Here is a 25,482-nt window from a genome sequence, read left to right on the forward strand (position 1 = left end):
TCAAATTCATTAATTATCCTGGACTACATCATGTATTGCTGTTCACAACTGGTCAGTTGAATCAGTGCTTGTTGCCTAAATCTTGCTGGGTTATGCAATGTCCAAGGAATGAATCACTGTAGATGAGCCTAAATCAATGGTTCTGCTGTACTGCTTGCTATTGTCCAGATACCTCCATCCTACAATATATCCTTCCATTCAACCAAGACAAGTTTTGACTTTACGACTGCCTGCTTACCATCTCAATTCCTTCCTTATGAGGAAAATAGATATAGGAGACCACTTGGGTTGTTCACATATTATTTTCCAAACAATTACTTTTGTATTGAAAATACATTTTATTACACAAGTAATAAATACATACAAAGATGCAAGTAACAGCATTTATTATTAATCCCAAAAAAGAACCTCAACATGAATGAACCAATGTATTTGGCACTTTTCTGTCCTTCACTTGTTCAACAATTAAGGGTCTGGAATTCAGACCAATAGCTATCAAAAAGAGTTTCTCTCCTAGTCTAATCCAGTACATGCCATGCAATGTCTACAATTAACCAAAGGCCATGGTGGACCCATAGGTTTGCATGCAAAAATTACTATTCATTTTAAATATGAAGTCAGGAAACTGTGACCCAAAATGGGGCATGAAGAAAAAACAAATCATTTGAATTCTGAATTATATTCTAGTGTCCCCTTTCTCACATTTCAACCTTCCAGAAACATTTGTGACTTTTTCAACCATCCCTTATTTTGTTTTCCATTCCTCTTTTTAGAGGATGTGCCATGCAGTTGTCTTTTACATGGTGAGTGAGAGTGTGGGTTCTTCTACAGGAGAGGGTAGTGCTTCTGTAGTTAGGACCTGGCGTTTCTCTCAGTCTCTGCCAAGCACTCCCGCACCAGTCCCCTGGCATGGATGATACCTTTGGGGAAAAGTAGGATACACCAAAATGAACAACTGTCATTCACAGACTGAATGACAACTCTCTAACCAAGTTAGAGAGTTAGGAAGAAGACTATTGTGTAGTCTAGATAATGCAGTTTGCATTACCACACAATAGAGGTATTGTATTACTACAGAAGTTTCCACATTACCTCGTTTTATTCTCTCCATGGCGCTCTTGCTGCCGGCGTAGGTGGGCCGGATCTCCTTCCCCAGCTCCTCGATGATGGCCAGCAGCTCTGAATACTTACTCTGGGGCACCTGGCTGCTGCTGGATCCCTGACCACACAGGGACAGGATAGGAATAAGGCACTTTACCAAAAGAGTTACTTACAATGTAACGACGCATTTCTATTAACATGTCAATTTTATTTTCTGCATTGTAGAATTAGCAGAAGCAATTTGAGTGTCTGTACCTGTGTAAAGCCCAAGGAGGGTGGTGCGTAAACATCGTTCACCAGCGGCCTGTAGGACTGCAACGTGGCCAAGTTGGCTGCTGACGGAGACTGGATGTTTCCAACTGTTGGGAGACAAATACAAAACAAATCTAGGGTCAAATATGATATTACCGTTCACCAGATAGTATAAAACACTGAAAAAAATAAATTGGTACAAATTCTACATATTGCATGTTCACATTGCCAACAATGCCCACAGTTGTAGTGAGCATGTATTTTCTAATGCAATAAGGGTTGTTAAACACTAGATGTCCTCGAAGGTTCATAAAGGAATACCCTGGCAGCTCAATCAACAGCTCCGCAAGAGACCATCATGGAGGAAGCGGAACAGGGCTGACTAAAGAAGCCAAAGTGATACATTTTTGTCACAACGTAACGACACCCTCCAGGATGGCATCCGACACAGAACGATGGGGATTATTTTTCGGAACATATGGAATTTCACACCTCTGCCCTTGTTTATAGCCAATGAAGATGAGGCTTTTTTACATTAGTAATAATGGCGGATATGAATTAGCCTAGCTCCCAGGATCTGACCCTATATATAACTGGACAAAAACTACAGACGCGGTCTTTCTCCAGGTATTCTCCGAAACACCGAATTTTTAACACTCGATTTAACGGATGGATGGTTGGATTTTAACCGATATTGTTCTCTTACCCTGGTTCCCGGAAGTTCCTGGAATGTGCTGGTGGACATTGGGTTTGTAAGACATTCCCAGAGACATTGTAAATTAAAGAAATAAAATGACCCGAAAATCAAATTCAGTGAAGCGCCTGTCTCTCACTTTTTGTTTACAGCAACGGCACCCGGCAAATATGGCCGTCACTTTATATTGACACCCACAATGCATTCTATCACCATAGACAATCCCGGATAGCATTGACCATAGTCAATTCGTGATAATCTGACCGAAAATGCTTCAAACGCGATTTACACAACTTTCAGTACATTAGAAAAGCAAAAATACTTCTAGCTATTATATTTAAATGACATGTTATAACTAATTCACGTAGGATTTTTTTTTTTTTTATAGAAAATAATTTTTAAATTGTCTGGCTGCACAGAACACATCTCTAGACCACGTAGAACTCAAATTTTAGTAGAATTTCAAGCCTAATGGACTATGAAAATATTTCGTCTTGAACATTGATTCATCTTAATTATAACAAAATATAAAGTAAAAATAAATAGAATTCGCCTATAAAACCTCCTATAACGTGTGATCCTAGTGTGGGTTAAGTCTATAGCCCATTCAGTTACACTGTTGGTCAGATGGTGATGACTCGTGCAACAGTATTGCTTTTGTTCGGCCCACTTTGTAGTAGACCACCATAGCAGAGCCGGAAAAATAAAACATAAAACAGTCAGTTTAAGATTACCTGTCTTTGTCTGGGGATTTGGAGAAGCATCCATTGTTGCCTCAATTGGCCACTTTCCCCTCCCAAAATGTCCCTCTTATCTAAATATTAACCGCAAAGATCAAACAAAATCTTATCTACTACAAGACACGTGCACCGGAGGCCCCTCTTCTAAAGATTCTCCCGTCTTCTCTCCAAAACTGTGATTGGGCCCGTGCAGATACGATGTAACCCCTCTCCAATTTATGGTAGAGGACGCGGTCAGTCTCTTGACCATTGGTGGACAAGGCAGCGGCCACGTTCTACTGCCCAATCATAGCTTTCAGCGTCATTACCCCATGGAAGTTGTGGGATGGGACTGACCCCAACTGATGGCCTAAGATCTAACACAAAGTAGTGGGGACCTGTTATGATTGGTGATGATTACAGAGTACAGCACATCATATAAGAAACAGTTTGACAATTAAGTATACAAAAACAAAACAAGGAGTGAGGAAAATGGTATTGAGGAATGATATCAAAACAGTGATAAACAGAATTCAAACTTTATCCTCGGGATTTATTGATCATTAAGGAGGTAGAAATCTTACTCATTTAAATCATTTAATACAGATTTGTTGTACAACAAGTCAGTAAAAATATGAAATTACACCGTCCTTCAAGTGTTAACAAACGGCTATTTAAGCAAAAAACGGGTTTCTTATGTCCAGACATGACACAATACACCTTGGTATAGCAAAGTAGCATCCTAAACTCAGGGTTTTTACATCATTTAATCTTCTGCCCCTATCCATCCCATCTCAAGTGACAGAAAACTGAAAAACAGATATAAAAAGTACCAGAGTTCAAGCAGCAATGTTGCAGACTGGTGGAGATTGGGTTCCAGTTCAGAATCAGAGGGGGAACAAGAGCCCAATCCCAAAAACCCAGAACCCTTGAGTCACATGTCAAACTCATTCCAAATTTTCACTCCCTTGTACTTGATTAATGAATTAAGGTCACTAATTAGTAAGGAACTCCCCTCACCTGGTTTGAGTTTGACACCCCTGTTTTAGATATCCATGAAGTACATAGGGCAGGGGTGTCAAACTCATTCCATGGAGGGCCTAGTGTCTGCTGGTTTTTCGTTTAAATTAAGACCTAGACAACCAGGTGAGGGGTTGTCCTTACTAATTAACTAATCAATCAAGTACAAGGGAGGAGAGAAAACCCACAGACACTCGGCCCTCCGTGGGATGAGTTTGACATGTGATCTAAAGGATCAGATAGATATGAGCAAATATGCTAATTGATTCCACCTTTGCCTCCAAGGTAGAATCTTCACCACATTGGATACACCTAGCCAATCCTTTCAGATTTACACACACCTACATGAGGTAAAAAGAAAGGGATCAGTTTTGAATTCAGCAATAAACTATCTTGAATACTAGCTTTTAATGTAGCGTTTTTAGACAGCTTGTATTGACAAACAAGATCTGTCCTTTCACGTGTAGTTCTATAATACCACTCCAGGAGTGTATCTACTGAAGTTTGATAGTACAAGATAAGAATCTGATGCCACATATCAAACAACCCGTTCCGAACATCTTTTGAATGCAGAGGAATAAATGCAGGAAAATAAACAGGTATTTTAAACCATGCACGGTCACAATTCTTGATAGTCAAGCTGTAAACAATTCTGTAGGTAGAAAGAATACACCCATGTTTGATACACTTGTCTGTCTGAAAGAAACAAGGATTGCGTCGGAAATTACACCCTATTCCCTAGATGGTGAATAACATAAAAGTAGTGCACTACCTATGCAATAGGGTGTCATTTTAGATGTAACTATGGTGAGAGTAGTCATCATGCCCCAGACTTGACAGAGTAAAATCTAAAATGAAGAAAGAAAGTTGGTGTGTGGTCATGCATCTCAGGTAGACATTTTGTAAAACATCTGTTTTTAAAAAATTGTCACTGTGTAGCTTAACGAACCCCTGAGCACTGTCCTGTCACCTGTAGAAAACAAAAACCTAGGTGACGTCCCCCAGCCTTCAGTAGAGAAGGCAGTGGTAGGAACGTCACTAACAGAAAGCACAAGCCATCATTTACATAGGAGGAGTGGGGAGGGGTATAGGAGGTAACAGAAAAACAGTCTCAGGCATTTTTAATAATGCCTCTTCGCCAGCATCCTCTACTCTCCCCGCTTTATCACCGCAGCCTCTTCTAAATCTTCAGCTCTGAATCTCAGAGGAATAGTAGTCGTCAAGCCAACTCCTCTGGATGACAACAGGGAGACTGAGTCTCCTCTTTGGACATGAACCCTGAAATCTTAACTCTGCCACCGCGGTTTAGCTACATGGAGAACCACAAGCAGCACCTCAGGAGGAACGGAGAGGGAGGAGGAGGGGTGGTGGTGTAGCGTCAAAGTGGAGATTCAGATGGAAATATGGTCATATCCCATCAGGTTGGGTCAAGAACCCAGGGTGTGGAGGAGAAGATGGGGGTCGAAGCCCATCAGGTCGGACTGGGTGGTGAACCCATGTTATGTGTGTGGCTGAGGCTCTGAGGGTGCAGCTGCTGCCACTTCTGCTGCTGCTGAACAGCCAGTTGCTGAGACTGGTCAGACGACAACAGGATGTTGGTCAGAGGAGAGACGCAGTTGGCTGGAATGATCAGGCCTGGACAAAAAGAGACAGATGGGAAATAACCACGTTAGAATGAAGGAAACAAATAATTTCAACATCTGTTCATTTATAGTTCACTTGTTGGGGAGGAGAGGGACCAGCTTCTACTTTAGTAGAATACTACTCCGGTAAAACACATAACAGGTAAACAGGTTGTGACTTACCTCAAACATTTAAAAAATGCTTCTGCCCACACTTCCAGCATCAACTTACCCACGATCCTCTGCCCGTCTTCCGTCCTGAGACGGACAATTTGCATCTTGATGTTGGTTCCGCTGACGGAGGACAGGACTCCCTCCACCTTGGTCCACACGCTGAGCACAGAGCCACACAGGACATAGTACGTCCTGCAGCGCAGACCCACCTCACACTGCAGACCCACCAACGCCTTCTTACAGTTACCACGCCTGGAGGGAGGAGAGGGGGTTAATTAACACATGATTCACCTTTTTTCTGACTAGTTCATTAAAACTATACTGGTAAAGAGTAAAACCTGGTAGTGAACTTGACAACTTCACCAAAACCACAGCTACAACTTTACAGACATATGCGAAACGGCACCTACCAGTAAGCATGAGAGCAGATCTCAGCTGAAGACTTGTACTGGTCAATCCAGTGCTGCTTGGCATCGTCTGACAGCACCTTTTTACACTTCTTCTTGATGTCAGCGTAGGCCTCCAGTTTCAGCTGTTTGCCTGTGTTGGGTCTGTAGACCAGGAACAGCCTCTTCTTACTGTTCACCTCCTTCACCAAGATAGCAGTCTTCTTGTTGTTCCTTATCTGGGGATCAGCAAAATACATCTAGCGTTTGTAAAACAAAAAACAAAAATGCTATGGCAATAAAAACTCACTAGGTATTTCATTGAGTATGAAAATCAGAATGTTATATTTGGTGCCAACATGTAGAGTTTGTCAAACTCCGAAGAGACGAAAACATCTGGTTGGTCTTTTGGTACCTGTACATAGAAGCCATCGTCTGGACCACTCTGCTCAGCCCAGGCGTGGGTAGCATCCTCCCAGGACATGCCTCTCTCCACACTCACCTGAGACACAGAAACAGTATTTACAAAATGGAAAATGGCTACCGGTCTGTTGGGGATGTAAGAAATAAGAGTTTCTTGTTAAAACAGTTTCTATTCCTGTCTATTGAGAAAAACAACGGTCAACCATACCGTATAGAGCTCCACGTGTCCGGAGGTGGAGTAGCCTGGAGTCAGGAACTTTTTGGCTTCCATCTTCTTCACCTTCTCATCCCCAGAACCCAGGTCTAGAAAGAGAACAAGATAAACACAATACTAATCAGATCCACATAGCAGCCATTTTGTCCAGACCCTGTCTGAAACCATGGGTAGTTGTTTAATACTGTGTCATGCAGAGTATAGTCCCTCATTCACAGTAGCTGGCATTCATCTCCTTTAACAGAAAAAGGTTTAAGGATATTCCTCTCCGGTCTTACCCAGAATGCCCATGTCGTAGCGTCCATTCTTCTTGGCGTTCTGTATGACGGCTGCCAGTGTGTCAGAGAAGTACTGGAACAGAGCATTCTGCTCCTGCACTGCCATCCCCAGGATACGGTTCAGGAACTTCCCTATGTTGTTGTAGTCTGGGGAGGAGAGAGGAAAGTGTCAGGTGCAGCAAGAACCGTACAGTCTAATACTTTTTAATGTCATCTGACAAGGTTTAAAGTCAGAGCCAGTCTCACCTTTGTCCAGAGACAGGATCCCTGATCTGTCCTCCACATTGATCAGACCCACTCCGATCAACCCATGACGGATCTCTGCCAGGGAATAGGATGAAGACAGTCCCACATCAGATGGAAGTAAGACCACAGCCATGCACCAGAAATAGATTAACTCCGTTTGTGGACTGAGCCAGTCGTGTGAATTATAGACATTATGAAAGAATCCCCAGTATCAAGCAGGAGAACGGAATTTTCCCTGGCTCAAAATAGGGACATAAATCCTGTGACTGTCACAAGATCTGTCCAGACACTAGAGACATACCTTTGTAGAAATCCCCTTCGAAGTTCGATGGAGGATTCACTAACGGAAAGTCCAGGTTGACGATGGACTTCATCACAATCTCCAGGGCATTTCTGCCATACTGTGGATTGGAAAAGAAAGGAGTTACAACCAGAACTACAGGGAACCACACACACACACAAGTTCTCTATCTGCTTACTTTGTTGTCAAAGTTGAACCTGCTGAGATCTCTCGTTTCTGTTGCTCTTCTGTCTCCATGGGTGAGGGCACCCTGTGGAACACATATTACATGTAGCATCAGTGGCTCAAACATGGGTGATAATATCCACATTTTCCACTGGTCAGATCAATTGAACCACTGACAGGACATGTTCTTACCAGGCTCTCCAGTCTCTTGGCCACAATGGAGGCAAACCTCTGTTCCCCAGCCAGCTCAGAGATGAGGAACACATACTCAGGAGCCGTCACCTGGTTAGACCTGTGGGTCCTCCCTGAGAGAGAGAACGAGACGTCTGACAATGGCACCATTAAGCAGAACACACATTGAATTAGTCTAAATACCTCACACCTGCTATTCCCATTGAATCAGAGTGGAAAAACCCCAGAGGAGACATACCAGCTAAATTAACTACCATCAGCCACCTTATCAAGACAAGTAAATCCTACAAGACAAGAGTGAAAATAAAGTTTGATTTAATTTCTATACCATTTTCACTTAGTGATCCTTCAAAGGTTTTGTAAAATTTCAGCTAGTGATTTTGAAAGTAGCGCTCACGAGCCAAAATTGGTCCCCGAAAATTGTGCACAATTGTGTACTAAGTCATCCATTTCGTATGATATGTTACAAATTCCAATTCGTACAATATATACGAATTTGTAAGTGCTTAAGATCCCGGACTGCATCTTTAAGTCTCAGTGCTTGCGACTGTATGTGTGTAATGAAACCACAGCCAGAAAGACTTTACTGACCAAACTGCTGTATGGCTCGGTCTGCGCTCCAGGGTAGCTCCAGGGTCATGTGGACCCTCCTCCTCTGGTTTTTCACTCGCCGGTCAGCCTGCAGGGAGATGCCCGAGCTGGCCGCCTCTGAGATGATGGCTATGTTCTGGAGAGGGAGAAGAACAAGGTTAGGAATGGTTCTGTGCCATTGTTTGGGACTACTATATACACTGCTCAAAAAAATAAAGGGAACACTTAAACAACACAATGTAACTCCAAGTCAATCACACTTCTGTGAAATCAAACTGTCCACTTAGGAAGCAACACTGATTGACAATACATTTCACATGCTGTTGTGCAAATGGAATAGACAACAGGTGGAAATTATAGGCAATTAGCAAGACACCCCCAATAAAGAAGTGGTTCTGCAGGTGGTGACCACAGACCACTTCTCAGTTCCTATGCTTCCTGGCTGATGTTTTGGTCACTTTTGAATGCTGGCGGTGCTTTCACTCTAGTGGTAGCATGAGACGGAGTCTAAAACCCACACAAGTGGCTCAGGTAGTGCAGCTCATCCAGGATGGCACATCAATGCGAGCTGTGGCAAGAAGGTTTGCTGTGTCTGTCAGCATAGTGTCCAGAGCATGGAGGCCCTACCAGGAGACAGGCCAGTACATCAGGAGACGTGGAGGAGGCCGTAGGAGGGCAACAACCCAGCAGCAGGACCGCTACCTCCGCCTTTGTGCAAGGAGGAGCACTGCAAAATGACCTCCAGCAGGCCACAAATGTGCATGTGTCTGCTCAAACGGTCAGAAACAGACTCCATGAGGGTGGTATGAGGGCCCAACGTCCACAGGTGGGGGTTGTGCTTACAGCCCAACACCGTGCAGGACGTTTGGCATTTGCCAGAGAACACCAAGATTGGCAAATTCGCCACTGGCGCCCTGTGCTCTTCACAGATGAAAGCAGGTTCACACTGAGCACATGTGACAGACGTGACAGAGTCTGGAGACGCTGTGGAGAACGTTCTGCTGCCTGCAACATCCTCCAGCATGACCGGTTTGGCGGTGGGTCAGTCATGGTGTGGGGTGGCATTTCTTTGGGGGGCTGCACAGCCCTCCATGTGCTCGCCAGAGGTAGCCTGACTGCCATTAGGTACCGAGATGAGATCCTCAGACCCCTTGTGAGACCATATGCTGGTGCGGTTGGCCCTGGGTTCCTCCTAATGCAAGACAATGCTAGACCTCATGTGGCTGGAGTGTGTCAGCAGTTCCTACAAGAGGAAGGCATTGATGCTATGGACTGGCCCGCCCGTTCCCCAGACCTGAATCCAATTGAGCACATCTGGGACATCATGTCTCGCTCCATCCACCAACGCCACATTGCACCACAGACTGTCCAGGAGTTGGCGGATGCTTTAGTCCAGGTCTGGGAGGAGATCCCTCAGGAGACCATCCGCCACCTCATCAGGAGCATGCCCAGGCGTTGTAGGGAGGTCATACAGGCACGTGGAGGCCACACACACTACTGAGCCTCATTTTGACTTGTTTTAAGGACATTACATCAAAGTTGGATCAGCCTGTAGTGTGGTTTTCCACTTTCATTTTGAGGGTGACTCCAAATCCAGACCTCCATGGGTTGATAAATTTGATTTCCATTGATCATTTGTGTGATTTTGTTGTCAGCACATTCAACTATGTAAAGAAAAAAGTATTTAATAAGATTGAATGAAATATTCAGATCTAGGATGTGTTGTTTAAGTGTTCCCTTAATTTTTTTGAGCAGTGTATATATATTCAACTGATTCTATAGATCTGTGACTCAAACAAGCAGACTGCCCCCCACTGCCTTGCACACAACCTACATTTCTCAAGTCAATGTGCATGTACCCCTCGCCAAAGTCAGAAACATGGGGTAATACTGTTCCATTCCCTCTTCCTCCTCCTATCTCTCTCTTCCCATCCTCCCGTACCTTCTCTCCGTCCATGAACCTCTGTTTCTCTGTGAGGTTGAGGATCTCCACAGGAACATCCAGTTCAGAGCGAGACTCGTAGGAGATGCTGCCATCATCATTACTGACCACCCGGCCTTTACGCCCAGTCATCTGGAACACAGAGAGGAGACAATGTGAGAACAAAACAAATAATCTAAAAAATGGTAAGATGGTCAAGAGGTCCATCTCTAGCTTTAAAAATGTACACATTTGCAGTTAACAATGAGAGGACTTTTAGTTTCTTTTAATAATTGATATTTTATTTTGTCCAGCTCCCAACAACGTGCCATTGTTATTTGTATCCATATTTAATTGAACCCGCTACCTCAGCCACGTTGTCGGGTCCTCCCAGCTCGTCTATGAGTTCATCCAGAGTGTTGGGAGGTAGATCCTGAGCCAGCTTCTCCAGCTGGTCCAACAGATCTCTCTTCATCTGCTGAGCATCTTCCACAGCATCCTGACTGGTCATACAGCCGTCATCTACCTCTACCTTGGCTGATGGGGCGATAAGAGGGAGGGATAGAAAGGTTGAATGTTCATCTTCATCTGCTCATCCTGGCTGGTTATACAACCCTAACTCAGACTTTAGAGCATACATTGAGGGCAATGGGAGATTAGCACAGAAGTCCGACTCCACGCTCACTTACGGAAGGTGTGTTGTTGCTACTAACTCACCTATGGCAGGTGTGCTGGAGGTCTTGACTGTTGGGGTGGTGAAAGCCGGCCTGGTGGAGCCCAGGCCAGAGGCTAACAAGGCACTGTGGATAGAGTCTGGGTCAATGCTCTTCTTCTTTTTATTCTTCTTCTCCTTGCATTTCTTCACCCCTTTCCTCTTTCCAGACAGCCAGGGGTCTGGAACATGGGGGAAACATATGAGACTATGTTAGGTAGGTAGTTAGCTCGTAATCATCAGTCTTAATCGTCATCAAACTCCCTCTCTCACCATCCTCCTCATCCTCGCTGGAATCATCCTTGAAGGGGTTGAAGTCGTCTTCGTCATCTTCTCCCGAGCTGACCGACTTGAAGCTGTCGTCACTCTCTGCATAGTCCTTATCAGACTCCACTGATTCGCTGTCGTCAGAGCTGCTCCCCGACAGACCACCTGACTTTCTCTTCCTCTTCTCTGCCTTCTTTATCTCAGCACCTGCAGGGAGGGAGAGAGAGAGAGAGAGGAGGGAACATTAACATTGGTAAACATAGCCAAAACACTACATTAGTGTTGGGAGACTTGAGTCTCATATGTGGAACAGTAAGCCAGAACATTACATAAAACACCTACGATGAGTCAAAGGTTCACGCAAAAAGAACACTGGATATGCAAAAAGAGATCTCTTGCTGCTGAAGTAACCAACTGAACAAAACCAAGATCAAACTCTTCACTGTCCCATTACAGACCCAATGACTGCCCTTTCCTACAGAGAGAGGTTGGCTAACTGCCCTGCTGTACCTTTCCTCTTCTTGCCCTTCTGCTCTGCTGCGGCCTCGCTGGGCAAGGGGGTCTTCATGGCCGGCAGGTCGATGCCCAGCAGGCTGAACAGCTTCTGTCTGTCTGGAGCTGGGAAGTGCTTCTCTACAAGTGACTGCAGCACACCTCTGAGAGGAAAAGAGCGAGAGAGCAAACACCTTGTTATAGATGGTACTAGCATACACCTGGCATTAGCATGTAGCTAGCTAACTTTACAGCTGCTCAATAGATTCCATGTTGTTTCCCAATATGTTCTCTCGCCGATGTTCCTTTGAGCAAGGAACTTAACACCCTAAACTGCTCATTAGGTGCTGCACTATGGCTGCCCTCTGCTCCAGCCTAATATAATATATGCCATTTAGCAGACGCTTTTACCCAAAGTCATGCGTGCATACATTTTACGTATGGGCAGTCCCGGGAATCGAACCCACTATCCTGGCAGCGCCATGCACTACCAACTGAGCTACAGAGGACCAGCCACTCTCCAACCTAATGTGTTTGTGTCAGGGTTTCCGTTAGCCAGTAATAGATGATTTTTTACCATAAAAAAATAATAGAAAAGCCGATAAATAAAATTGGCACCGGCCAATTGTCCGGGAGAAGAAAATAAAAAAAATCCCATTGCAAAATAACGCTTTGTAGTCTATTCATTGATATAAATACATTTGACCGGCCATGCTCATGTCTATGGGTTAATTAGCATAATGTAGGCAAGTCAGTTAAGAACAAATTGGTATTTACAATGACGGCCTACCCCGGCCAAACCCTCCCCTAGCCCGGCCAAACCCTCCCCTAGCCCGGCCAAACCCTCCCCTAGCCCGGCCAAACCCTCCCCTAGCCCGGCCAAACCCTCCCCTAACCCGGCCAAACCCTCCCCTAACCCGGACGACGCTGGACCAATGGTGTGTCGACCTATGGGACTCCCAATCACGGCCGGTTGTGATACAGCCTGGAATCGAACCAGGGGGTCTGTAGTGACGCCTCAAGCACTGAGATGCAGAGCCTTAGACCACTGCGCCACTCGGGAGCGTGTATATTCCTTATACATCTTATTTATCACACTTTATGTATCGTAATTATCACACGTGCACAGTATACAGATAAAGGGCCTTTGAGCGGAAAATCTGCCAGACAGTGCTTTTATAAGCCCAATAACTGTGCAACAATTCTGAATTCAATTGTGTTTTAACAATAGTTTTTGGGCCACAATTAAAATGGATTAATGAAGCAATGAGATGGAGGCAGTATGCATTTTGAAAACATATAGCTACTTAATTGTTTGAAAGCTGAAAGTTTTACAACATTTGAGGCATGTTTTACCTTGCTTCAAAGAAGCCTTGGCAAAATCTGTGGAGGCAATTATTTTATAAAGACTTCCATATGCCATTGAAACCAGTAGACTACTGCCTTGTGCGCATTGCTCTGGTAATAACTTTAAGAAATAATAGTTGATCAACATTTTAAGCTAAACGTTCTGATCTGTTGCATCAGATGCATTTTTTTTTTTACTTTTTTTTTTTTTTTATGTAACATAGGCTTACTGGTTGTATGAATTTGGGATCTACCGTTCAACAACTGTCCCAAAGTCTGTTTGGGCTATTTCTCTCTCACCAATCTGACCAACAGAATAGGTAAACATTTCTACTATGGGGGATAGTAGATTGACATATGGACGTGTCACCTATGAGCCTAAGCCTAGGGGAAGCTTTCCCTAAGTAAATTGAATTGCCAAAATTATAGAGCCTAATTAGCCTACTTCGGTCTATAGAGAAATACATAAAATCATTTACAATTAGGCAACTACAGCATGATTTGGCCACAGAGGATCATTAGCTTCGCCTAGCCTTAAAAAATAAACACGTTTTAAAATCGCATTGCCAACAGCCAGCACACGCAAATACCAAATAGATGATTTTTGCGTTGCGACTGTCAGTGAAAAGTAGAGGCCCAGCCAGGCATATCGCAATATTTTAAAATTCAATCATAGGAAAACAGTTTGGAAAGCAAATGGCTATTGCTGTAAAGAAAAGACAATAAAAATACTAATCTGTCTGTTAGTTATCAAAATTCTCAGCCTATCTTATTGGCATCAGCGGAGCGAATCGGCCATATCCCCGGTGAGTGCGCACTACGCATATTCACTCTCATTGTTGGGTCAGTGCCACTTTAAAGTTTGTTTTTGGCCAATAATTTCTTCCTCCAGTTTAGATGGACGCCATATTCTATTTATCTCTCCCCTTCTCATAGGTCTATTATACGGACAAGGTCGTTTTTATTGATCTGTTTGTCAGTGTCAGCAGGGTAGGCTACCCTGTAATTTGTCTTATTAAAAAAGATACTGCTAATGTCTCCATGTGTTTTTCCCGTGCAAAGAAATAAGAAATATATCTGATATAGCCTATAGCCCAGGCCTCCACGCTACACGCATTCAGCCATGCATTGAACAGTCTTTTTGAGAACAGTGATTCAGTTACAGTGCATTCAGAAAGCATTCAGACCCCTTGACTTTTTCCACATTGTTACGTTACAGCCTCATTCTAAAATTGATTAACACCGTAGGGATGGTGCCTGGTTTCCTCCAGATGTGATGCTTGGCATTCAGGCCAAAGAGATATTGGTTTCATCAGACCATAGAATCTTGTTTCTCATCGTCTGAGTCTTTAGGTCCCTTTTGGCAAACTCCAAGTGGGCTGTCATGTGCCTTTTACTGAGGAGTGGCTTCTGTCTGGCCACTCTACCATAAAGGCCTGATTGGTGGAGTGCTGCAGAGCCGGTTGTCCTTCTGGAAGATTCTCCCATCTCCACAGAGGAACTCTGGAGCTCTGTCAGAGTGACCATCGGGTTCTTGGTCACCTCCCTGACTTAGGCCCTTCTCCCCCAATAGCTCCATTTGGCCGGGCGGCCAGCTCTAGGAAGAGTCTTGGTGGTTCCAAACTTCTTCCATTTAAAAATGATGGAGGCCACTGTGTTCTTGGGGACCTTCAATGCTGCAGAAATGTTTTGGTACCCTTCCCCAGATCTGTGCCTCGACTAAATCCTGTCTCGGAGCTCTACAGACAATTCCTTCGACCTCATGGCTTGGTTTTTGCTCTGACATGCACTGTCAACTGTGGGACCTTATATAGACAGGTGTGTGCCTTTCCAAATCATATCCAATCAATTCAATTTACTACAGGTGGACTCCAATCAAGTTGTAGAAACATCTCAAGGATGATCAATGGAAACAGGATACACCTGAGCTCAATTTCGCGTATCATAGCAAAGGGTCTGAATACTTAAGTAAATAAGGTATTTCTGATTTTTATTTGTAAAACATTTGCCAACATTTCTAACAACCTGTTTTCGCTTTGTCATTATGGGATATTGTGTGTAGATTGATGAGGAACATTTATTTAATCCATTTCAGAATAAGGCTGTAAAGTAACAAAATGTGGAAAAAGTCAAAGTGTCTGAATACTTTCCGAATGTACTGTATATTATGAAATTATGACTATCCAATCAACTAATCACATTACGAATAGTAGGCCATCTTACATAAGTCTGTAAATGTGATGATGCATGGAATGCTTTATTATAACAGTGCATTTTTATGGTGAAAATGTGCATCCCCAAATGTCAAACTTGCGTGCCGCCTATGCATAGGCTAGTGACTTTGCTGTTCGTTACTCGTCTTGTTGCCTGAGGAAAATTAAATGTGGACAGTTATTCGAACATCTTCAAAGTGCACGATAAGGACACACGTCATTGCATCCTTGACTTGCATGTTCTGTTAAGATTAATTACCATAATCTAAATGTGATTACTGTCATTCTGAGCACCGTGGGTGGACGCCAGAAATCAGGTTACGCACTCAATGCATATGGGTTGGGTAAATATGTCAGAAGTCTGGTAAATTAAAATGCTGCCGTCAAATGTCCAGTGCCACATTTTCGGAAACCCTGGTTTGTGTGTATGTGTGTTTGTATATCAGAGTGGTTGGATTAAAGCAGAAGACATTTCCATCACGTATGGACTAATAAAGTATATCTTATAAATCTGGGTGAAAAGTTACTTGGCGGTGGAGACAAAGTCGTTGAGCTCTCCTCCTCCTTCCTCCAGGGCCTCCAGTGTTCTGGCCTCTCCTGTCGACTGGAGACCAATCACCACACACTGTAGAGAGAGAGACAGACAGGCCTTGAGTCGCACACAGTCTGACGGTATACAGCAAAATGTCTGGGAGAACACCAGTCACCTCTCCTCAAACCAACCAAAGGAACCAAAATACACTAGAACCAATATGCAGGAATATGATATGAATGTGGCAGTTTTCCTGATCTTCTGAAGTCAGAAAAATCTAGATTCCTGGAATAACAATCTCATCTTTCTACCTTCTGAAACCTCCCACCCACCTTTCCGTTTTTGACCTCGTCCCTGGCGAGCTGCACCACCCTGCGGACCTTGGAGGCGATGCAGAGGTACTTGAAGAACCTCTGGTGGGCCGACCAGAACTGACCCCACATGGACTTCTTCATCCGCTGCTCTGCATCCATCAGGTTAGCAGCCGCCTGGAACTTCTCCCGCGCAGCCACCCACTGAAACATGGAAAGAGAGGATAGAGTTAAAACACACACCGTTTCTGTTTCAATCTTACTGAAAAGAGCCCAGGGATAACTTATGTTTAGGTTTGGGATTAGGTCAAGGTTCCTTACCAGGCGAACAGACTTGTTGTACATCTTGATGTAGTGGGTTGTCAGGGGAACCTCCTCGATCTTGAACGTAACGCCCGTGAAGCTCAGCTGCCTGGCGATGTACATCCCCCTCAGCTTCATATCCATGGCAACTATCTCCATAGCACCCACACCTCTGAGGACAAGGCAATACAAGGGAGGGAAATTGTTATTTGGAATAGATATTTAGTCAAGGACAAATTTAATTTGTGATATACTAGATATCAATAGGCATAGAGAAGGTGAGGTATAACAAGACCTTTGCAGGAGAAGTTGTCCTACCAACCCAGATTTATCGGCATATTCATGTTTTCTAACAGTTCTAGTAGGTTGAAGATGTTCTGCCTCTACAGATTCCATCTGCCAAAAGTCATAACTTTAAGGTCGCTTGCTGCATCCATTCCATGGCTGTTTTTAAAACACATACACCACCGTTCAAAAGTTTGGGGTCACTTAGAAATGTCCTTGTTGTCGAAAGAAAAGCACTTTTTTGGTCCATTAAAATAACATCAAATTAATCAGAAATACAGTGTAGACATTGTTAATGTTGTAAATGGCTATTGTAGCTGGAAATGGCTGATTTTTATTAAAAATGGAATATCTACATAGGCGTACAGAGGCCCATTATCAGCAACCATCAGTCATGTGTTCCAATGGCACGTTGTGTTTGCTAATCCAAGTTTATCATTTTAAAAGGCTAATTGATCATTAGAAAACCCTTTTGCAATTATGTTAGCACAGCTGAAAACTGTTGTGCTGATTAAAGAAGCAATAAAACTGGCCTTCTTGAGACTAGTTGAGTATCTGGAGCATCAGCAATTGTGGGTTTGATTACAGGCTCAAAATGGCCAGAAACAAATAACTTTCTTCTGAAACTCGTCAGTCTATTCTTGTTCTGAGAAATGAAGGCTATTCCATGCGAGAAACTGCCAAGAAACTGAAGATCTCGTACAACGCTGTGTACTACTCTCTTCACAGAACAGCGCAAACTGGCTTTAACCCGAATAGAAAGAGGAGTGGGAGGCCCTGGTGCACAACTGAGCAAGAGGACAAATACATTAGTGTGTCTAGTTTGAGAAACAGACGCCTCACAGGTCCTCAACTGACAGCTTCATTAAATAGTACCCGCAAAACACCAGTCTCAACGTCAACAGTGAAGAGGCGACTCCGGGATGCTGACCTTCTAGGCAGAGTTGCAAAGGAAAAGCCATATCTCAAAATGGCCAATAAAAATAAAAGATTAAGATGGGAAAAAGAACAGACACTGGACTTTTTCTTTGCAACTCTGCCTAGAAGGTCAGCATCCCGGAGTCACCTCTTCACTGTTGACGTTGAGACTGGTGTTTTGCGGGTACTATTTAATGAAGCTGCCAGTTGAGGACCTGTGAGGCGTCCGTTTCTCAAACTAGACACACTAATGTATTTGTCCTCTTGCTCAGTTGTGCACTGGGGCCTCCCACTCCTCTTTCTATTCTGGTTAGAGCCAGTTTGCACTGTTCTGTGAAGGGATTAGTACACAGCGTTGTACGAGATCTTCAGTTTCTTGGCAATTTCTCACATGGAATAGCCTTCATTTCTCAGAACAAGAATAGACTGACAAATTTCAGAAGAAGGTTCTTTGTTTCTGGCCATTTTGAGCCTGTAATCTAACCCACAATTGCTGATGCTCCAGATACTCAACTAGTCTCAAGGCGGCCAGTTGTATTGCTTCTTTAATCAGCACAAGTTTTCAGCTGTGCTAACATAATTGCAAAAGGGTTTTCTAATGATCAATTAGCCTTTTAAAATGATAAACTTGGATTAGCAAACACAACATGCCATTGGAACACAGGACTGATGGTTGCTGATAATGGGCCTCTGTACGCCTACGTAGATATTCCATACAAAATCAGCCGTTTCCAGCTACAATAGCCATTTACAACATTAACAATGTCTACACTGTATTTCTGATCAATTTGATGTTATTTTAATGGACAAAAAAAGTGCTTTTCTTTCAAAAACAAGGACATTTCTAAGTGACCCCAAACTTTTGAACGGTAGTGTACTCTGCACCACTACGACAAGTTACTAGTGCCTGTCTCACTCACCGGCGCTCCACAGCCTGAATGAAGTTGCTAAACTCTCTGAAGGGGGTCCCCTCCCCCCAGATGCCCAGCCGGCTCATGTAGGCCATGTTACGGGGCTCAGACGCACCTGGACAAGGACACACAGTTAGATGGAGAACACTTCCATTCATTTAGGACATAACATCTTTCCTGCACGATATAATATAGACTCCGCTCAACATTCGAAGTGTGAAAACATCAGTAGCCTGTGGTTAGTAACGTACCAGTTGCGCTAGCGTACACCACCCGTGCCTTGGGCAGTTTGTTCTGCAGCTCCAGGACGGCCAGTCCAGTCTTGGTGGGTTTGGACGAGCCGATGGGACAGACATTTTTGGCTTTGTGACACTCGTCATACACAATCTGAACGGTCTTGGGTTAAGGAAAGGTGGTGTTATGTTCACTAAACAATTGACACTTCTAACAACCGGTTACTACTACTTCTAAGGGCAGTTATATAGACCCAGATGAAGTACTCTCAATATAATTTGGACAAATTGTATTACAAGGGCAATTAAGTTTCTTTTTTTTGTTCTTTTCTTTTTTTACAGTAGTCGTCTGGTGGTCAGTCAGTGAAAGGATACAACTCCGTCGAAGACCTGTCCACACCAGTGGAGCAGCTGTTTGAAGCGGGTCTTGTACTTCCCTCCAGACTGGCTCTCTCCTATCAGAGAGGAGTACGTAGCGAAGATCACCCCCTTCTTCACACTGCCGTTGTGTTTGGACGAGATCTTACCATACTTAAACTGGGAAACAGACAAAATAGGACATGTTTTTGAGTGAAGGAGAACAATACCTTTTTATGCATGTGAACACGTAATTTTGTAAGGCAAATATGAAAAGGATATCCAGTGTGAAGGAACCTCTTCAATTTATTACCATGTAAGAAACATGCATGGTGATGTACATTTGCACCCAGTGGTCAACCTCTTACCTTGTTGAGGGAATAGACCGGAATGTTCTTGGCTCCGATGTCTTTCAGATCCCTCTCTGCATCATACTTCAGGTCATTAGAAACACTGAACCTGTGAAGGAGATGGAATATATTTTGTGAAATGGGAAAATGTGTGTGTACCATCATCCTCCTTCATTGGCGGGATGTATCAAGTAATCCTAGTTTTGGTTTTACCAGAGTGATCTCTTTCTGCCCAGAAGATAGTTCTCGTAGATGATCCCAGCGATGGTCCGGCCCTTCCCCACTCCGGCCCCGTCTCCTATCAGATAGGACGCTCGGTCACCGTTAGGGAGGAATGTTTCATGTTGCTATGGAGACAAGAAACATTTCAGCACAAGGTATGTGAATAATCATCTACACTGGTACATAAAGTAGTGCCAAGCTGTAGTAGGGTCTTTATCTAGCCAGGTGAGCAGTAGTGTAAAGGTGTAGGATATTTACCTGGGCAGCGTACGTGATGGCCTCCAGCTGCAGGGCAGACAGCCAGCCGCGGTCGATGGTCTCCTCTGGTATCGACATTCTGTACCACACGTTGGGAGGATTCACACTGGACAGGGAGCTTGTCTCCACAACCGGGTCTGGGTGACGCAGCCCGATCCTCACTGGAACAATCAACATGATCAGTCAACCAACTGCTCAATGAAACCTTCATTTTGAATCAACTCCTCTGCTGCCCCAAAACAAAGTGACCTCTGCATGGGCTCCACCTATCTTTCATCAAGCAATACGACATGACCATGACAGCTTCAGTAAATGTGAAAGGAAACTAAATAGTTGGGAGTACTCAGAGTAAAGCTTACATTTCATGGGCATGTACTCCGCATATGTCTCGGCATGACCCAACTCTTCATCCTCCTCTTCCTCAGCCTCCTCCTCCTCTTTCATTCCTGGGAGTTTCTAATAAAAATATATCACTGGTTATTAAGAGGTCTGAAGTATTTCAAAGAAACTCAGGTTCTGTCATTCAACAGGGGGAACGGGTAGAGATTTTACTAGGACTACTACGACGCCTGCCTTTTGGTTAAGAGTCAGTGATGCCACAAACTCACTAATGTAGGTGAGAAGCTCCGCACTTTCACGTCATCGTTCACCCAGATCCGAGCGGCGTCTTTACCCGACACCTCCTTTATCCCGTTGTTCAGATCCACTGTGAGAAGAACAGAAAGAATAGAGGAATCATTAGTGGAAAAACAGACACCAACTGACCAAGTCCATTAGAAACAAAGACTTCCACACACTTAGCCATGATTCACTTGGACTGAACAGCCCATGTGCAAGGTCACGTCTTAAGTCACCTCACTACTTCTTAAGTCTAAACCAACCGTAAATAAAGTGGATGTGAACTGTGAAAGTGCCATGAAGGTGTGAAAACTGGACCCTTTTACAACAACCCTTTCATTTCCCTCCCGTGATACATAACACTAAATTCTGAGATGATCCCTGATCCTGTCCATACCTGGTTTATGGATCATCTTTGTCGAGACCAGTATTATCTCTGCGAGAATGAGAGCATTGAACACTGATTGAGCATAGACATGTTTGGTACACATTAATGTGAGTTAAGTTAATACTCTGTACAATGAAGGGTTTTGAGATGGCTGTTACATCCTGGTCAGCCTTTTCCAAACAATACACATGGGAATGGCATGAATGGATTGCACACTGGTGCTCAAAATAACATGGGCAGAAAACGTTTTTGGCTACATGACATCATTCTCAACTGCCTCTTCTAACCGAAGATCTGCACCTTTAAATACGAGCAGTTTCAGCCCTTCAATGGCTTCCATCCCTTGACAAGGTCACCTCTGATCTTAAAGAATGGTATAGAATAGGTGAGACCCATACGGTAGTGACATCAAGTGAAAAGCCATTTTTGGAGCCATTGGAACCCAGTTAGGGTTCCATTAGTACTGTGACTCACTGGTGCCTGTTGCTGTGGCGACCGGCTGGGCGATGTCTGGCGGCGGCTTGAGCCTCATGAGTTCCACCAGACTACTACTCTTCAGACCGCCTGTCCTCAACAAGTCCTTCAGCTGGATCTGACACACAGAGGGAAAGATATACGTTATAACACGGAAGGCTCTTTAACTAAAGTTTAGTAGTCCCTCAATTTTTTGCTATTTTGCAAAGCAGCATAGGAAGTGAAGAGCCTCTCAGCCCTCATGAACTCCACCAAATCAGAGAGCACACACATCTGTATATTTGTCATTTTCAGCAGCATTTTTGTCCCAGGGCAAAAGCATTTCCTCCACTGACCTGCTCTCTGCTGGAAGAAACCACTGTGGAGACTGAGGGGAGAGCCGTGGAGGAGGTGAGTGTGGAAGTGGACCCCCGCAGGGCTGAGGGAGTGGTATGGACTACCTTGGTGACTGTGATGGTATGTCTGGCCGTGCCTCCAGTTGAGGGCTTGGTCACAACGATTGTTCCCAGCGATGGCAACTGATTCAGTTGATTTAAGACAAATGTTGTGGTTGAGGCCTGAGGCTTGTGCTGGTGGACCAGTGAGGAGACAAAAGACAGGGGAAAAGGGTGAGATGTTACCGCATAGAAATTATACTGCAGTAGAACGCTAGACAATTCGATTCACTATACAATTTGCAAATAGGTCGAGTAGTTTTTAATTCAAGGTATGTTTTCTGAAATGTGTAGATAACGCACAAATATTCTGGGTCCTTTTTAAATGGGAACAAACAGGTGAAAACATTTTCAAACGGAAAGCAAACTTGCTGGGCAAGTTTAAGCAGTGGCTGGCTTCTCCATTTCAAAACCCTGGTTACTAGTTGACTGAATAGGTTTCTTAGTAACAGCACACTGTAAGCAATCTTTAGTTGAATAGAGTTCCTACCCTGATTGTGACTGTTGGAGTGGGTGGAGCTGTGACTCCCGTTGGCTCCATCCCCGAGCCAACACCCAGGGCACTGATGGAGATGGACTGGAGGAGAGAAACAAAACTCACATCAGCACCAGAGAACACTACACATCTGAAGCAGCGCCCAGGCTGTCCTTTAGTTATGTATTCATGCAGATCAGAGGAAAGGAGGGAAAGCCACTACTGAGATGCTGGGAGGAGGCCACTATAACCTATTGAGATAATAACTATATACTACTTTTCATTCAGAAGAGCTAGAAGTAGGGGTAGCACAATTACTGTGTAACCAACAGTTATGGATGAAGGTCTTCATGAAAATAAAATAAGCGAGAAAATTTGCTCTTTTTTTTTGCTAGTCAAATGGTTATAACGGGGACCGTGGTCAGTTGGCTGATCAATGACCGTCACAGCTCTATCTAAAAGCCACTTTGGACTACTGGGAAGATGCCTCCCTCAGTTTCACCTACCTGTGGGGTTGGAGAGGGCAGTGCAGCATCCTGGGGGTCAAAGTCAAACAGGTCGTTTGGGCAGATGCCGCTCTCGCTCAGGGCTGCCAGAAGCAAATCCTGTCCAGGATCCATCATCTGCAAACAGCAACAAACTGGTGAGTGACATCAGCAGCAGGGGACAGATAGGTCAACACCTCTCTATCCACTGCTAGTGATCTAACCAAAACAATTGTGTCTGTAGTTAAGACTTTTGTACATTGGGCTCTCTCTGACACCTTGGATTTAACAGTAAACAGTCTGTAGCACACCCTGCTACAACACACTATTTCACACAGGGAAATAGAAGCATAATAGCTCAAACAAAATAATTCAAACTACGCTGAATAAGAGTTGGGAGTTTTGAATCAACTGCTCTCATAAATCATTAGCAACAGATATTTCTCAAACAGACATTGGGACCATCTAACGCACAGCACCATGTGTCAGAGGTGTGATCACTGACTGTGTTGACCTTATTTATCTATCAGTTAATCCAACCATCAGACCAGAGAACTTCACTCAGCTACATAGTGACTAGCTGTGCACTCATAAAGTACAGTGTTGGTTGGTTGCTGCTGTAGATGTTTGTTGGTCATAAAAACAATAATAGGTGCCATCCAGAGATTATCGAAAGAGCGTTTTGCCTGGCATGTGGCACCTGCCGGCATGCTGCAAGGATGTTTGTAAATGTTGGACAGCAGTTTCCCAACCCTAAAAACAACTCGGTCAAGGTAGACCGCACGAATATTCTGTATTTACACACTTAAATATAATGTGCAGATCCAGGTGTATGATCTTGAGAACTTGTCTGGTTACAAAGTGACTCGGACCCCGGCACGTGTTTGCACTGACTGACTCCCTAGTCTCAACTTCCTGGTGTGGCGTCGTTGCTCGCTAATGTCAAATCGAACAACGTGTTCTAACTAGCTTATTAGGCTAAAACAGTCAAATTATGAATATGTCTTGCACAAATACATAGCCCAGCTAGAAAACAACACACCTAAAAAAAAGTTAACAGCATTGCAATATTCATAGACTCACTGTGTGGCAATATTAGCTAGCTAACGTTAGTTAACTAGCTAGCGTGCTTCCAACTAAATTGACCATTAATAATAGTTAGCTAACGTTAACTCTCCACATAATTGATAAGTCAAGTTACTATGGTATCAATGAACATCGATATTCAACTGTTATTTAACTTATTCAACTTATTTCTGTGGGAAAACAACCTTACTATTCACTCGAAAACAAGTCCAATTCACCTTGGCATTTGTTTGCATGCAACATAACTAACGTTAACTTGGCTGTTAGATAGCTTGCTGGATAACTTAGTTAGCTGGCTAACCCCTATGAATTTGACTACACTCAGCAAAACAATATAACGTTACTAAAAGACAGCCCAAATAACGCATTAGCTAGCATTATTAGCCATAGCTAGCTGTATATCTACAATAAATAGCTAGCTAGTTACTACTAGTAATGTTACAAGAGTATTTAGCCACCCAACGTTAGTTAGCTCAAGTTACCCTAGTTAATAGCAAACTAAGATGTGTTGGTGTTATGTTCAGTCACAGTTAGTTACTAACGTTAGCTAGCTACAGTAAGATAGATGGCTAACAGCTACAGGTAACTGCCATTAATTGAAAGAGGACAACAAAATACAATTTCACGATAACAACATGTCACAGCCTCACTTTGAACACTTTACTGTGATCCTCGGGAAATCACCAATCATTTTCAGACATTTGTGCCTGGCAACAACACTCACTTATCAGTGAACGGGCGTTCCGTTTATCGCTGCGTTAACTGGGGATATTACCCTATTCGCTCCTCTGTTTTCTAACCACCTTCCGCCATCTTTACCAAACCGCCAGTCGCATGTTGGTCACGTGACGTTTAGCCCGAGCTCTGGAATTTTCAGGCGAGAATTCTTAGCGCTCCGTCGATAAAAAATGATTTCCAAGTGGCTACGGGGCGTCCGTTGGCGATCACCAATCAATAAAGAAAAGAATGTTGGCATTTCAATCATATTTTTGTAACCTTACAGAGTCCAGAAACAGAGCGCTAAACCCGTGTCACGTGACCACGTGAGGTCTTTGACGGAAGTGACGTCTAGCACACGTTTCCTCATTATGCAACATATGTAATTTGGAACCCCCATGTTGGTAAGGTTCAATATATAACTCATTGGTAAGGTCAGGGCAAAACGTTAGCCGGCCTTTATTAGAGGTCTGTGTGTCATGATTTCAAATCATAAAGTCAATTCAAATGTCTACTCCTCCGTTCTGCATGTTTTTATATTGCATAAATCAATAAATCAATAGTAACCCAGTCTAGACCATAGAGAGAGAGACCTCCCAAAGAGCAAGCAGCAGCACAAGGCAAGGAAAATCTCCCTGGAAAATACAAACCTTGAGAGGAACCAGGCTGCACAATTCATGCTCTTGCTAGCTTAGTGGTTAAGAGCGTTGTGCCAGTAACCGAAAGGTCGCTGGTTCTAATCCCCGAGCCGACTAGTTGAAAAATCTGTCGATGTGCCCTTGAGCAAGGCACTTA

At 43.8% G+C, this 25,482-nt stretch overlaps 2 protein-coding genes across 8 annotated transcripts; both read right to left on the reverse strand.

Moving 5' to 3' along the window:
- Nucleotides 1-369: 369 nt before the first annotated feature.
- Nucleotides 370-2,955, reverse strand: LOC311136214 (cyclin-dependent kinase 2-associated protein 1-like). Of its 2 annotated transcripts, none has more exons than XM_084170332.1 (4): nucleotides 2,782-2,955; nucleotides 1,357-1,460; nucleotides 1,093-1,219; nucleotides 370-920 (listed from the first exon to the last, which is right to left on the reverse strand). In XM_084170332.1, the coding sequence occupies exons 1-4, from the start codon at nucleotides 2,813-2,815 to the stop codon at nucleotides 853-855; spliced, it is 333 nt and encodes a 110-aa protein (XP_084026458.1). In that variant the 5' UTR covers nucleotides 2,816-2,955; the 3' UTR covers nucleotides 370-852. The 2 variants fall into 2 exon arrangements, with proteins under 2 accessions (XP_084026458.1, XP_084026457.1); XM_084170331.1 differs by lacking the exon at nucleotides 2,782-2,955 and adding an exon at nucleotides 2,060-2,206.
- Nucleotides 2,956-3,298: 343 nt separating this feature from the next.
- LOC311136205 (protein strawberry notch homolog 1-like) lies at nucleotides 3,299-25,021 on the reverse strand. Of its 6 annotated transcripts, none has more exons than XM_084170313.1 (33): nucleotides 24,746-25,009; nucleotides 22,906-23,022; nucleotides 22,415-22,501; nucleotides 21,826-22,059; nucleotides 21,491-21,608; nucleotides 21,026-21,064; nucleotides 20,619-20,716; nucleotides 20,370-20,466; nucleotides 20,011-20,171; nucleotides 19,744-19,877; nucleotides 19,549-19,639; nucleotides 19,199-19,360; nucleotides 18,842-18,977; nucleotides 18,600-18,705; nucleotides 16,495-16,648; nucleotides 16,195-16,377; nucleotides 15,858-15,955; nucleotides 11,789-11,934; nucleotides 11,285-11,485; nucleotides 11,017-11,193; nucleotides 10,667-10,836; nucleotides 10,321-10,452; nucleotides 8,379-8,514; nucleotides 7,788-7,900; nucleotides 7,609-7,680; nucleotides 7,431-7,530; nucleotides 7,130-7,204; nucleotides 6,884-7,030; nucleotides 6,600-6,694; nucleotides 6,384-6,470; nucleotides 5,993-6,207; nucleotides 5,641-5,834; nucleotides 3,299-5,421 (listed from the first exon to the last, which is right to left on the reverse strand). In XM_084170313.1, exons 2-33 carry the CDS (start codon nucleotides 23,020-23,022, stop codon nucleotides 5,258-5,260), a joined length of 4,239 nt encoding a protein of 1,412 aa, XP_084026439.1. In that variant the 5' UTR covers nucleotides 24,746-25,009; the 3' UTR covers nucleotides 3,299-5,257. The 6 variants fall into 6 exon arrangements, with proteins under 6 accessions (XP_084026439.1, XP_084026442.1, XP_084026438.1 ...); XM_084170316.1 differs by having other exon boundaries at nucleotides 21,931-22,059; nucleotides 24,695-25,009; XM_084170312.1 differs by having other exon boundaries at nucleotides 24,695-25,009.
- Nucleotides 25,022-25,482: the final 461 nt, after the last annotated feature.

The sequence above is a fragment of the Coregonus lavaretus genome (assembly GCF_964263955.1).
Source record: "Coregonus lavaretus genome assembly, chromosome: 10".
Classification (NCBI taxonomy): Eukaryota; Metazoa; Chordata; class Actinopteri; order Salmoniformes; family Salmonidae; genus Coregonus; species Coregonus lavaretus.